We start from the raw sequence: 13373 nt of genomic DNA on the forward strand, positions 1-13373 counted from the left end.
TGTGATTGGATTTGTCTTCCGACTCTATAAGCTGCTCTACTTAAAAAAAAAAAATTAATTAAATAAAATTATATATATATATATATATATATATATATATATATATATATATATATATATATATATATATAATTAAAAGAAGAGCTCTTCTTGCTCCTCCGTTTGACTGATGAAAATGTAACATCCACTGTTTACAAGTTCCACTCATAAATAATTGTTGTGCGATGAGATTTCATGTGAACTTTTCCCTACAAGCACATTCCCCAATATGTTTAGAAACTTCAAATAGCTTTAGGCATGTGAAAAAAAAAGATCTCAAATCCATTTCCATCGTAAGTGTCATGTAAGTGCTCCTGTGACGAGAGCCATTACAGCCAACCTTTACAAATCACACTGCAACATCTGTTTAAGGTAGCATCACAAAAGGAAAAGTTTGCTCTAGCCACAAACTTGTTCAGGTATATCAAGCTATTGTAACATATATTTCTGCAATATGTTTCCTGCATTAGCCTACTCCTCTGCTCAGGTCTGTCCATTACAGAATTACATTCATAACAAACAAGGCCAGCTCACATAATCTAAAAGTCTATGACTTTCAGTTCACTTTCTTGAAATCTTTGAATTGCATATAGCATATGCTCAATACCCCCTTAAAACTATTGATACTAAAGTAGCAAATAGCAAAATAATCTGAAATTGCCTCTTTGATGTAGCTATATACTAAACCTACACTATAATCTCAGCTAGAAAGAAATACTGGGAGGAGGATGAAGGAAAACACTTTTTATTAAAATGAAAAAGACTTCATGTATGTATATACACTAGTAGTCAAAAGATCAAGAGAACAGTAAGGTTTTTAATGTTTGTTTAAAGGGGTCATCAGATGCAACAAGCACTGTTACATGTTGTTTGAACTGAAAAGTGTTAGCAGTGACACCATAACGATAAAAATCCACCCAGAACTTTTTATTTAATCTACTAAAATCTTTTTCCCTTTCTCAAATCAAGCCGTTCTTTGTGATGTCACAATGACAGTTTGATAGTTTGATTGACAGTAGTGAGCTGACTTCAGTCCACCATTGTTTCACCGATGGAGCAGATGTAGACAAGAATGACTCCTAAGCAACTGAGATGTTCTGTTGTTGGATATAATATAGAATATAGCAGTCGTCAATTACTCCTGATATCTGAGCAGCTGAATGAGCACTCGATCTACCTGAATGCATCTATGTTCACGTAAATCATTTGTGATCCAGCTTCAGCTACAGAAGTGAATGTAAGGTTTTTTAATGAATCTTTGCAAATCGCCTTTCCTAATAATGTGCTAATTAGCAAGTTTCACGATGAATTTAAAGTAAAGAGTCCCTCAAAGAGCAGCTGACAGAGAGGGGCGGGGCAGTAGAGCTCATTAACATTTAAAGGAAAAAAAGAAAAAAAGAATTTTTATTCTCTAAAGAATCATATCAACTTGTGGAAAATGGGCATCCGATGAGTCTCTTCTGCTCACCAAGCATTCATTTATTTGACCCAAAATACAGCAAAAGTAGTAATATTGTGAAATATATTTAATATGTAAAATAACTGCTTTATATTTGAATATATTTTTAGATGTAATTTACTCCAGTGAATACTCCAAAGCTGAATTTTTAGCATCATTACTGTCAGTTACATGATCCTTCAGAAATTATTCAAATATTCTGATTCGCTGATCAATATTATTATTATGTTGAAAAAAGCAGAATTAGAATTTGTATTTTTTTTTTTTTTTTTTTTTTTTTGAAGAATAGAAAGTTATATTGACTTCATGCTTTTGAATGGATGTGTTAAAAAAGCTTTTTTATCAAATGAATGCTGATCTTTTGAATCTTTCTATTTATCAAAGAATCCTGAAAAGAAATGTACACAACTGGTTTAAATATTGATGATGATGATGATGATATTGGTAATAATAATAATAATAATAAAAGATGTTCAGATCATCAAATCAGGATATCAGAATAATTTCTGAAGAATCGTGTGACACTGAAGACTGGAGTTATCATGCTTTGTTCAAAGAAAAAAATTACATTTTAAAATATATTCATATAGAAAGCAGTCATTTTAAATAGGCCTAGTAGAAATACTTCATAATATTAGCTACTGCATTTGCAGTATTTTGGATCAAATAAATGCAAGCTTGGTGAACAGAAGAGAATTCTTAAAAAAATAAAATAAATACAAAATTAAAATGTTATCATTCAAAAACATTTTTGCATCTATTTATTTATTTTAGATTTTAAAGGCTATCTGCTCTAATGGCATTGCAAAAATATAATAGTTCAGTTTCTGATAGGCTCTAATGGCATTGAAAATTTATTGTGATGTTATATTGTGCATTTCTAATTAAATTAATGTTATGCAATTTATAACTTGTAGAACTGAAACATGCAGAATGATAAAGCTGTCATTTAAGTCATACAATATGTCTCACATTTGTACTCACTGTGGGCAAACTGTGAGCATAAAAACATTTAAAATACAAACACTACATCAGAATGTGTGGTGGTGTTTTATGCTATCAAGTATACTTATACCCACTGTTTTTGTCAAAACGTCTACAAACCGTGTCCTGGCTGAGCTCCTCTAGAGACTGAAGGCGAGTCAAGCAGAAATGTGTCTCTAGCGCCACCTTGTGCTAGAATGTTTGTCTGCATTCATGTTTTGAAAGCCTGTTTTAATGTTAAAATATTAAAACCTTGAATTTAATTTAAAATTAAGTATTAAAATATAGCTCAGTAAAATACATTTAAAGATATTAAATAAGGGTTCTCCTAGTTCAGTAACGTTTATAAAAATAAAAATAAACATAAGCGGCAAGTCAAGGAGCATCTATATACCTGTATATACGACACTTGTTAGAAAACCTCTGCTAAAAGCCTTTATAATACACCCATGAAACATTTTATTTAACATACATTTCGAACAAATATGATGTTCATCTTTCTTTGGTGAGGGTGAGTGCAGCCATAGACATATATATATATATTATTTATATGTCTATGAGTGCAGCGGTAGCTGTTTCTAGAGGGAACCGTTTCTCTGTAACAGTCCGCTAACGTTACCTGACTTCCGCTCGATGCCCCGTTTGCTGGAGAACGATCATTTTCCCGGAGTTTTGGCTGGAAACACAAGACCGTCGAGTGGCCAATGCGCAGAGGAAATATAGCCCTGAGTGGGTTGAAAGTTTCTATGCTTATGCTAATATTTTCAGATTCAGGCAGGCACCTACTAGATGACCGCTAGTTTTTAGCAAATCTGTATCCATGAAGAAGCTTTAAAGATACATAGCATAAATTATATTTGCTGGTGATCTAATGTATAGGACATTGCGCTTTACTCTATAATGTATTATTTCACGAAAGATGTTGAATGCATTGGACAATGATACTCTTAGAATATATTTGTTCATCATGTGCATCTGTCCCATAATACTTCATAGTTTACTAACTGCACATTGTTTTATAAACTTACAAACAGAATTAAAGTCTTACATTTCCAATATTGTTCAAAAATAGTGCATTTAACAAGAACTGCATTAATCCGTGTTGCGTTAAACCATGAGATTTACAGTAAAAATAATGACTATTTACATCTATTGTTGTTATTACTGAAAAACCATAATAAATGAAAACAGACTTTCCTTTAAAAAGAAAGAAATAAGATATCATATAGAAAATAAATCTTTCTGATGTATCTGAGAAAAACATAAACAGAAAGTAAAATTATGTTAATTTAAAAACGAAAACTACTCAATAACAATCATTCATCAAGAATTAGTGGAGTTTGTTTTGTAAGTGCTGTACATTTATATCTGCATTTAATAAAAAAAAAAAAACTAATATGTAATATATAATAATTGTTATCACTAAGTTTTCTAAGCTACAGTTTTCAAGATGAAAGTGTGTGAGTACCACCTTGTTTAACTGCGGTGTGTTTTAATGTAGTGGCTTCAGGCATTGAGAGGGACTCCATCCACAGCGTGCTGAGATCAGTACCACGAGGGCTGACCCTGGGTCCTTCTCTGGCCGAGGATGGACAGCTGGGTCTGTGGTGTGTTGGACGAGTGCTAGAGAAAAGCACTCTACTAGGTCTGGAAGAGCCTGACAAAATAAACAGGAATGACAAAGCTGAGGTATGCATAGTGTGTTTGAAATTTCATTTTGCATCATACAGCTGAGACAAAGCTTTATTTAGTACAACTACAGCAGAGCAAATGTGTTAAAAGACAATAACAGCCTTCGCATTTACTTCTCACCTAATAATACTGCAAGTACGCTATACATTCACTAGCATTGTTATAGTGTTTTTAGTTGAATAAGAAGTAAATGCATGTTCTTATTATCCAGGGGATTCAACATACATGCCAAAATGTGTTAAAAAATGAAATCTCAGATGATATCTACTGGATGAGGTAAGTTTACCCAGAATTCATGAATTATTATTTTTAGTAGAGCTATTAAGATACCTAACAAGACACCGCAGAATGAGACTTGTTTAATTGCCTTCACAGGTTTGCCTGCAATGCTCCAAGTGAGGAAGAGAGCAATGTCAGTGTGCTTGAGGTGGATGGAAAGTTAGGCCTTAGGGTCTGCCGAGACATTCAGCCGGGAACAGAACTGCTCCTCTGGAAAAAACAAGAACAAGAAGCTCCTCTTGAAAAAGAAGCAATGCAACTAAAAGCCTGTGAAATTAGTAGCACTCCGAACAGAGAACAAGAAGGGGCTTTAGAGGCCATCGCATTAGATCACCTCTCCGGCTGTGCAGGTGAGTTTATACTTAATATCTGCATTGTGTAAGAGGTCCATGATGTGATGTTGTTCTTCTTAAAATGTGGAAACTTTTTCTATTTTAACAGATCCTGTTCAAAGTGCCACACAAGAGGATACAAATGCTTCAATCAAGGGGGAAAATCTTGTGCGGGAATCTAGAGCATGTGATTCCAGTGTCCTGGAGCAGAATGGGGTAGATGAGGCCCATGGGGAGGGTGAAGGTCAGCAAAGTGATGAACATCCTGCTAGAGATAAGCTCCAGAGCATCAGTCATAGTACGTCGCAAGCACAGAGTTCAGCAGAACATCTGAAGCCAGAGAGAAGCCTGAGAGCCAGCTCTCGCCTTGCTGCTAAACCTCGAAAAGTGCACTCGTCAGCCATCCGTATCTACAGACGACAAGATCCAAAAAACAGGTCAGACCTCAGCATCAAGAAGAAGACCTCAGATAACAAAGATGACACAATGCAGACGTTGTATACTAATGAGGATTCCAGCACAGAGCAAAAAGAGCAGGATGTTCTTCATTTTGTTATCCGAGAGAGGAAGTACAAATGCGAGGAGTGTGACAAGAGCTTCTTCCAGCTGTGCCATCTGAAGAAACACAAATTCACACATCAGAATCAGAAGCCTTATGCGTGCACAGAGTGTGGGAAAACATACAGTTCGCAGGAGAGCTTCCAAGCCCACTTACTAATGCATCGCGGTCAGAGGCCCTTTCAATGCCAGCACTGTGACAAAAGCTACGGCTTGAAACGGGACCTCAAGGAGCACCAGGTTCTTCACTCCGGCGAGAAACCATTCGTCTGTGACATCTGTGGAAAAGCTTTCGCTCGCCGGCCCTCGCTTCGTGTCCACAGGGAAGTCCACCGGTCGAAAGAGCCGGACTACCAGGCTCCGAAAGTCAAGTGTCCAGAGTGCAATAAAGAACTGGCCAATTCTGGTTCTTTGAGGAACCACATGCGCCTGCACACCGGAGAGCGGCCGTACGTCTGCCGGCACTGCAACAAGAGCTTTCGCCAACGTGGCAATCTGCTGGGACACATGCGCATCCACACGGGCGAGAAACCCTACCAGTGCGACCATTGCGAGTTGCGCTTTTCCCAAGTGCCTGAACTGCGTCGGCATCTGATTTCACACACGGGTGAGGTGTATTTGTGTCCTGTGTGTGGTAAGGCTCTACGGGACCCTCACACGTTGCGGGCCCACGAACGACTGCATACGGGAGACAGGCCCTATAAATGCGAACAATGTGGGAAAGGGTACACGATGGCAACCAAGCTACGGCGCCACATGAAGTCTCACCTAGAGGAGAAGCCACATGTTTGCCAAGTGTGCGGAGCCAAATACACAATGATGCAGAGTCTGCAGCGGCATCTGCAGTCTCACCAACATCACTCAGACTCTGGTCATGCATTACCGACTCGAGGTCGACCCAAAAGCTCGGGCCAGAAAGCAGAGGATGAGCAGGGTAGGACTGAATGCATTAGTTTGGAGGAGGCATATGTCCAAGCCTCAGAGGATTTCACTGTGGTGTCTCACCCAGAAGGGGTCATTTTGGACTCTGGAGTATACCACCGTGGCACAATTGTTTTGGAAAAAGGAGTGGAGAAGGGATTTGAACGCATTGAGCTCAGTGAGGATATGATTGAGATTATAGTCTCAGATGACAATACCAAGTGTATAGTAGTGCAAGAACAGCCTTCTAAGTGTATAGAGCTTCAGAAACAGGAAGCAAATGCTAAATGCCAAGTTGTGCAGGAAAATGATGCTAGCAGTGGCTGTATTATAGTTCCAGAGCAGGATGCTAACAGCTGTTTGGTCATTTTACAAGGTCCGGATGGTTTAAGTTCAGTGGCACAGACTGTAGAAATAGAGACAGGACTGTGACACTTAACTGTTTCCATTTCACATATTTATCATGTCTCACAACAAAGCAAAAACAACCTTTGTGAAATAAATGTTTAAATCTTGCTGTTCTTTGATTTTTTTTTCAGGGGGGTTTAGGGCACATATCAGTAAACACTGACTGCTGTGCGCAGTGGACTTTGTTTCATCACTGTTTATACAGACATCGTACAAGTACATCAGCAAACACAGCTGTGTTGGCAAATGAGTTAATACAAGAGGAAATTTTATGATTTATCTGTTGCGTTGAGGTTTAAATTATCACGTCATTTATGCATTGAGTAAAATTGAAATGCCACGTTTGTACTTTTATACATCAAGAACATGCTGATTACTGATAAATGAAAGGATAAGCAGAGTACTAACAGAGCTCTTCAGCTACATAGATAAGATCATCATTTCATGATGGAAGCGGTTTGTGATACCATGTAACAAATGCATCGAACTTAAATAAATATATTTTAAAAATGTTTTTAAAAAGAGTTGTTTTAGGAAATATTGTTGAGTAATTTTGTTAGAAATATGATGAATTCACATAGCTTGGAGAAATGAAGCTTCATCATCTTGTTTTCATTCAGTGTCTCTGTGATTCACGTTCCTCCGAAAGCACAGAATGTTCCACATTGATATAAGGGTGATCTGATACAGAAGAGTAGCTTTTTTTGAGTGTAAAGAGTTCACTTTGTTTTCTTTGAACTCTGGTAGTTCAACATTAACTTTGTGACTCCAGTAAGTCAAGCTGTGGGCGATTACATTCCATGAGATGCTCCAGGTTTTTTCAGGATAACAGGCTCAGTCATCCTCCAGAATGGGAGCAAAAGCAGCACCTCTTCTACTGTCCCTACTTCTTGGACAAGTTCTCCACCTCACATTTTGTAATGATGGTAAGCGTTAACAGATTTCTCTGGCTTTTTGGCTAATTACGCTAAGAACTAAATTATAATGTGATGATTCTACACGTAGTATGAGAGACTAGATGTTTTTGGAGAAACTTTGATTTTTGTGCCTCAGTGTTCATCGACAACAAAGAAGCCTCTCAGATCATTCGAGCAAAGAGGGCTAACACTTTTTTGGAGGAGTTAAAACCAGGGAATCTGGAGAGAGAGTGTGTGGAAGAGATTTGTGATCACGAGGAAGCTCGAGAAGTGTTCGAGAAAGTTGATAAAACGGTGAGCAATGGCCTTGCGGACAATTTAGCTGCAGTTGGAAATGAAAATGTTTACATTTTCTATCAGTGAATTTATTATTTTTTTTCCAGTCATATATATCTTTATAAATACATATATTTAAAGTGTGGTATAATACATTTTATGTATTTTATGCTAATTATTTTTCTTCCATTGCCTCACAGGACATTTTTTGGGCAAAATATTTGGGTAAGAATATATACATGTGTGAGTATATATCACATTACGGAAAGTTTCAGTGTAAACAGTGACAAAATTCTGTGTAAACAGTTTCTATTGAACCAGGGACAAAGTGCGTTTTCACTGACCGTTCTTTGCTTAATTTACAAATTAGAAAGATTAGTATCAGGTTAAAACAGTAACAATTCAATTATAAACAAACCCTAATAAAAATAATTGGTTGGAGTGGTAATCCTTTATTTTTTAGCTTTATTTTTTATATTTCTAAATATTAATTGTTTATAACTTTAAGAAATAGTTTGACCTGGCTCCTCTGTTAATTTTGTTACAAGTTGTGTGTGTGTGTGTGTGTGTGTGTGTGTGTGTGTGTGTGTGTGTGTGTGTGTGTTTGTTTGTGTGTGTGTGTGTGTGTTTAAATCATCTTTTCATAGGATGTGGTGGAAGAAAATTACCCAGAACATCAGCAAACATCAAAAGTTTGAGATTATGTGTGAATGCAGTGGGTAAGGATAAGGAATACTTAACACAGAATATGTCTATAAAACTAAAATGAGACATTTTTGGTCAAAGCTTTAGTTTCTATGATGTTTAATAACTCTAAGTTGGATGTGTGATTGACAGAAGACTGTTACATTGACAAGGGTGAAAGCTACACTGGTAGTGTGTCTGTCACCAAGTCTGGAAAGTCATGTCAGTACTGGAAAAGCAACTTCCCCCACAAGATTCAGTATGTGAATATAATAATATAATATAATAACTTCTTTTATTGTTCTTGTGTTTAACCAACTTTAATCATTTATATTGACTGATTAGAAAACAACACAAATTCTTTTAGTAAAGAAAAGGTTGTTTTATGTATTTAGCAAACCTTCAGTGATGTTGAAGCAGCTATTCTGTCTCATGACTAAGTTGTTTCCCCCTAGCGAAGTTAATGTGACACAGCTGAAGCTACCGGAGAACTTTTGCAGAAACCCAGATAAGAGTGATCAAGGCCCTTGGTGTTTTACAAGAGACCCGACAGTCAGGAGGGAGTCCTGCAGTGTGCCGAAATGCGGTAGAGAAAATCATTAAAACATTACAGTAAAACATCCTGTGGTGCAATAACTAAAGCTCTGTGCTGGCAACCAGTAAGTTGAACCATCACCATTGTGCAATTGTTCCTGGTTGCTGAGAAGAAATTGTCGCTGTAATAAGTATACTGGATGTTGTTTTGGATCTGCTAAATGACTGCTGATGCATATGCAACAATGCAACTGATACATATTGTGCCCATATTTTCATGGCACGTTTTATGCTTCTGTGTAAGTACATGTTTCGTTTCATCAATTTATGCTCACATGTTCCTCCTCAGGTGAGGCTGTTCTTCCCCCTCCTCGACCACCCACTGTGAAACCTGAAGAGCGTTATCTGAAGACTAAAGACTGTCTGGATGGAAATGGGGAGACCTACACGGGGGATTTGTCTGTGACTCTGGGGGGTCACACATGCTTGCAGTGGAGCGCAGCAGAAGTGCAGGCCTTAATAAAGAGGAAAGAGTTGCTGCCTCAAGTTCAGCTGGTGAAGAACCACTGCAGAAACCCAGATGGAGATATGGAGGGTCCCTGGTGCTATGTAAAGGAAGCAGGTGGAAACATTACCATTGATTACTGTGACTTGGAGTTGTGTGGTGAGTGAACAATACAAAAACACACATACATTAAAGGGATAGTTTACCCAAAATATAAATCTTGTAATTTTGTTGAACACAAAAAGTATGAAGTAACCAAACTGCTGCTCATAGCTATTGAATTTCAAAGTATGAAATTTTTTTTTATGGAAGTCAAAATCTTTTTCTTAGAGAATATTTGACCGAATTTACATTTTTGTCAGAACACTCCCTTTAAAAACTAAAATATTAATTTCCTCCCCTGAACCTTGGAGCTCCATTAAAAGTGACATCTGGACCCGAAGTCTTTAAATTAGGATTAAATGTCTCTTTCAAATGTTAAGAAAGCCCAGGTGCATCAGACATAAATCACCAACACTCCACTGAACATCATTCTGTCTTTGTCATTCACTCTCAGATGCCCCTTTGGACAAGTTTGCCGATGAATCGGGCGGTCGAGAGAGGACAACTCTTGAAGACAAAAGGAAAACTTTCTTTAATCCTCGTAGCTTTGGCAATGGAGAGCAAGGTAACCGTCTGATACCTTCACCATCTCTTTTGCAGATGTTATCACTGGAAGTCTGAGTTCTTGTATAATCAACTCATAATTAAGATGATCAAACGGTCTTTCGTCAGAGTGTGGAGTGCGGCCCATGTTTGAGAAGGTCAACAAAGAAGATAAGAATGAGAAGGAGCTGCTAGCGTCATACTCTGGAAGCAGAATAGTGGGAGGAGATGAGGCTGAAGTGGCAAGTGCTCCATGGTAAATACAGCACAGGGGCTGTTTTCAAATATCTTGGCATGATTGATCATGTCGATTGCTAATGTTGTGTTTGATGTCATTTGCAGGCAGGTGATGCTGTATAAGCGTAGTCCTCAGGAGCTGCTGTGTGGAGCCAGTCTGATCAGTGATGAATGGATCCTCACTGCTGCCCACTGCATTTTCTATCCACCGTGGAACAAGAACTTCACCACCAATGATATCATCGTCCGCCTCGGAAAACACTCTCGTACCAAGTGGGCCTTTTAAAAGATTATAGGAAATCGCATATTTCTTTTCGCTAATACATTGTTTATTTATGCTAAGTAATTTTGAAATATAAGTTTACAGCTGTTTTAAACCCTTTCCTGTTTCTCTCAGGTATGAGAGGGGCACTGAGAAGATTGTGGCCATTGATGAAATCATTGTCCACCCAAAATATAACTGGAAGGAAAACCTGAACCGAGACATTGCTCTTTTACACCTGAAGAAGCCTGTTGTCTTTACAAATGAGATCCACCCTGTTTGTCTGCCCACCAAGAGCATTGCAAAGACGTAAGAAGATGTTCAGTAGTTCAATGTAGATATTTAATCACAGTGAGATGGAAGTAGTGTCAGATTTTCTGAGTAAATACATTATTGGAAAAGAACATCCTATTGGACAGGGACCTGGTTCTGTTCATCAGTGTTTAATTGAATGGAGGTTTATCTGAAAGTGAGTTTACAGTCAACTCTAAGAAACTGGTGGCCTTTCAGCCGACTAAATGATTCCAGAAGTCAGATGAATCATGGATGAATCATTCACAATACAATTATTTACATGCTTATAGAAAAAAGATTTTTCATGCCTAACCTCTTCATTTTAATTTTTTTTTACCTCTAATTTTGATTAAACTTAAGAACACATTTCTTGGGGAACAACGATTTATGGAAAAAAGAAAATGAAACCCCAAAAAGAAAAATGTCATTAATCACTTAACCCCATGTCGTTCCAAACCCATAAAAGCTTAATTCGTCTTCGGAACACAATTTAAGATATTTTTAGTAGACTGAGACTGCGAAGTAGGTTACACTGACAATGAAGAGACGAGAATACTTTTGAGCAAGAAGAAAACAAAAAGAATTACTTTCTCATCGCTTCATAACGTTACGGTTGAACCACTGATAGCATGTGGACTATTCTGATGATGTCTTTCATAATTGTCTGGACCTTGACAGTGAAACTTGCTTGGCAGTCTATGGGACAGTCACAAGCCTCCCAGTTTTCATCCAAAATATCTTAAATTGTGTTCGGAAGACCAACAAAGCCTTTTACAGGTTTGGAACGACATGGGAGTAAGTGATTAATGACAATTTTCATTTTGGGGTGGAGTATCGCTTTTGCTTTAGAACAAACTGAGAGTATGCATATAGCTGTAATTGACAGATTTTCTCTCTGAAGTTTGATGTTTGCAGGTTACAAGGGCCGTGTGACTGGCTGGGGGAACCTGAGGGAGTCGTGGTCCTCAAACCCAACCAATCTTCCAACAGTGCTGCAACAGATTCACTTGCCCATTGTGGAACAGAGCATCTGTCGTGATTCCACCTCGGTCATCATCACCGATAACATGTTCTGTGCCGGTAATACACTTCATATTTTCATGGCCTTTAGACCCTATACTATTCAGTTGCTGAGAGCTTGTGAGATGTGTTTGCACTCAGGTGTCCCAACAAAGACATCCTTTGTTTTGTAGGCTACAAGCCAGATGATACAAAAAGAGGCGATGCTTGTGAAGGAGACAGTGGCGGACCTTTTGTGATGAAGGTATAATAACGTTTATGCTTTTCTCTCCTCAAACAAGTTTGACTTTCCAGTGCCCTATGAAGTTCTTGTTATTTTAAAACCCATTACCGCCCACAGAGTCCTACAGATAAACGCTGGTATCAGATTGGCATTGTGTCGTGGGGCGAGGGCTGCGACCGCGATGGCAAATATGGATTCTACACACACTTGTTCCGTATGCGTCTCTGGATGAAGAAAGTCATTGAAAAAACAGGCTCAGAAGATGAGGAATGATCTTCCAAGCTGCCACACAATAAATGAACACTTTGGTCAAATTTGATCAAACCTGTAAATGGATAAATAAATCTGAATTCTTTGTATATTGATACCAGTGTGTGAGCATGAGTTTCTTTCCGTGTATTGAGAGGGATAATGGGCAGGCTTCTTGTTTAGAATGAAACAGATGTAATTCTGGTTGAATTATGAAATTAACTATCAGGGTTTTGCCATACAGAACTAGAGAAGGAACAATGACGAGACTGATATACCAGTTTAAAGAGTGATTACAACACCAAAGCTGCTATTGTTTTATTTCATAGTTGTCAAAACGACTATTTAATTTTTTTTGTTGTTGTTGTTGTTGTTGTTGTTGTTGTTGAGATGCTTTGAAGTAAGAAAAATGTTCAGGTAAATTTAAGGGTCATAAAGTCTCCTTTTAGTAAATTCACATAAATTGGAAGGCAGACTAAATAAATGATTATTAAGATTAGATAATTTTTTCTCATCTTCTAAGAGAATTTGTGAAGCCGTGCAATGATCAGTAAATGCTCTCATCAATTAATTTCTGTTGGCTATTTCACATCAAAATGTCTTGCGATAAAGTAAATATAAAGCAGTTTCCGTGCAACCACCTCATTTGAACAGACTTAATATAATACCCACAAATCAAACTCATTTAAATTAAAGGTTATAATGAAATTGTAATTCAATAGTGGTTGCTCAGATACAGGGGTCCCTAAGGGTTGTTGACACAGAGGGAGACATCTGACATCTAGGTCTCTTGACTGAACACACAAAGAGCAGAACACACAAGTGTGTACGTTTTAGATAATTTATTTTTATGTG

At 37.7% G+C, this 13373-nt stretch overlaps 2 protein-coding genes across 2 annotated transcripts; both read left to right on the forward strand.

The window, feature by feature from the left end:
* The first annotated feature begins 3059 nt into the window (after positions 1–3059).
* znf408 (zinc finger protein 408) lies at positions 3060–6779 on the forward strand. The gene is made up of 5 exons (XM_052561721.1): positions 3060–3211; positions 3984–4171; positions 4386–4450; positions 4550–4803; positions 4895–6779. Exons 1-5 carry the CDS (start codon positions 3187–3189, stop codon positions 6694–6696), a joined length of 2334 nt encoding a protein of 777 aa, XP_052417681.1. The 5' UTR covers positions 3060–3186; the 3' UTR covers positions 6697–6779.
* A 651-nt stretch (positions 6780–7430) lies between these two features.
* Positions 7431–12634, forward strand: f2 (coagulation factor II (thrombin)). The gene is made up of 14 exons (XM_052561722.1): positions 7431–7598; positions 7726–7883; positions 8066–8090; positions 8513–8584; positions 8703–8808; positions 9005–9135; positions 9433–9747; positions 10145–10255; positions 10363–10489; positions 10576–10743; positions 10868–11041; positions 11928–12106; positions 12220–12290; positions 12387–12634. Exons 1-14 carry the CDS (start codon positions 7523–7525, stop codon positions 12540–12542), a joined length of 1869 nt encoding a protein of 622 aa, XP_052417682.1. The 5' UTR covers positions 7431–7522; the 3' UTR covers positions 12543–12634.
* Positions 12635–13373: the final 739 nt, after the last annotated feature.

This window comes from Carassius gibelio, chromosome B7, assembly GCF_023724105.1.
Source record: "Carassius gibelio isolate Cgi1373 ecotype wild population from Czech Republic chromosome B7, carGib1.2-hapl.c, whole genome shotgun sequence".
NCBI classification, from domain to species: Eukaryota; Metazoa; Chordata; class Actinopteri; order Cypriniformes; family Cyprinidae; genus Carassius; species Carassius gibelio.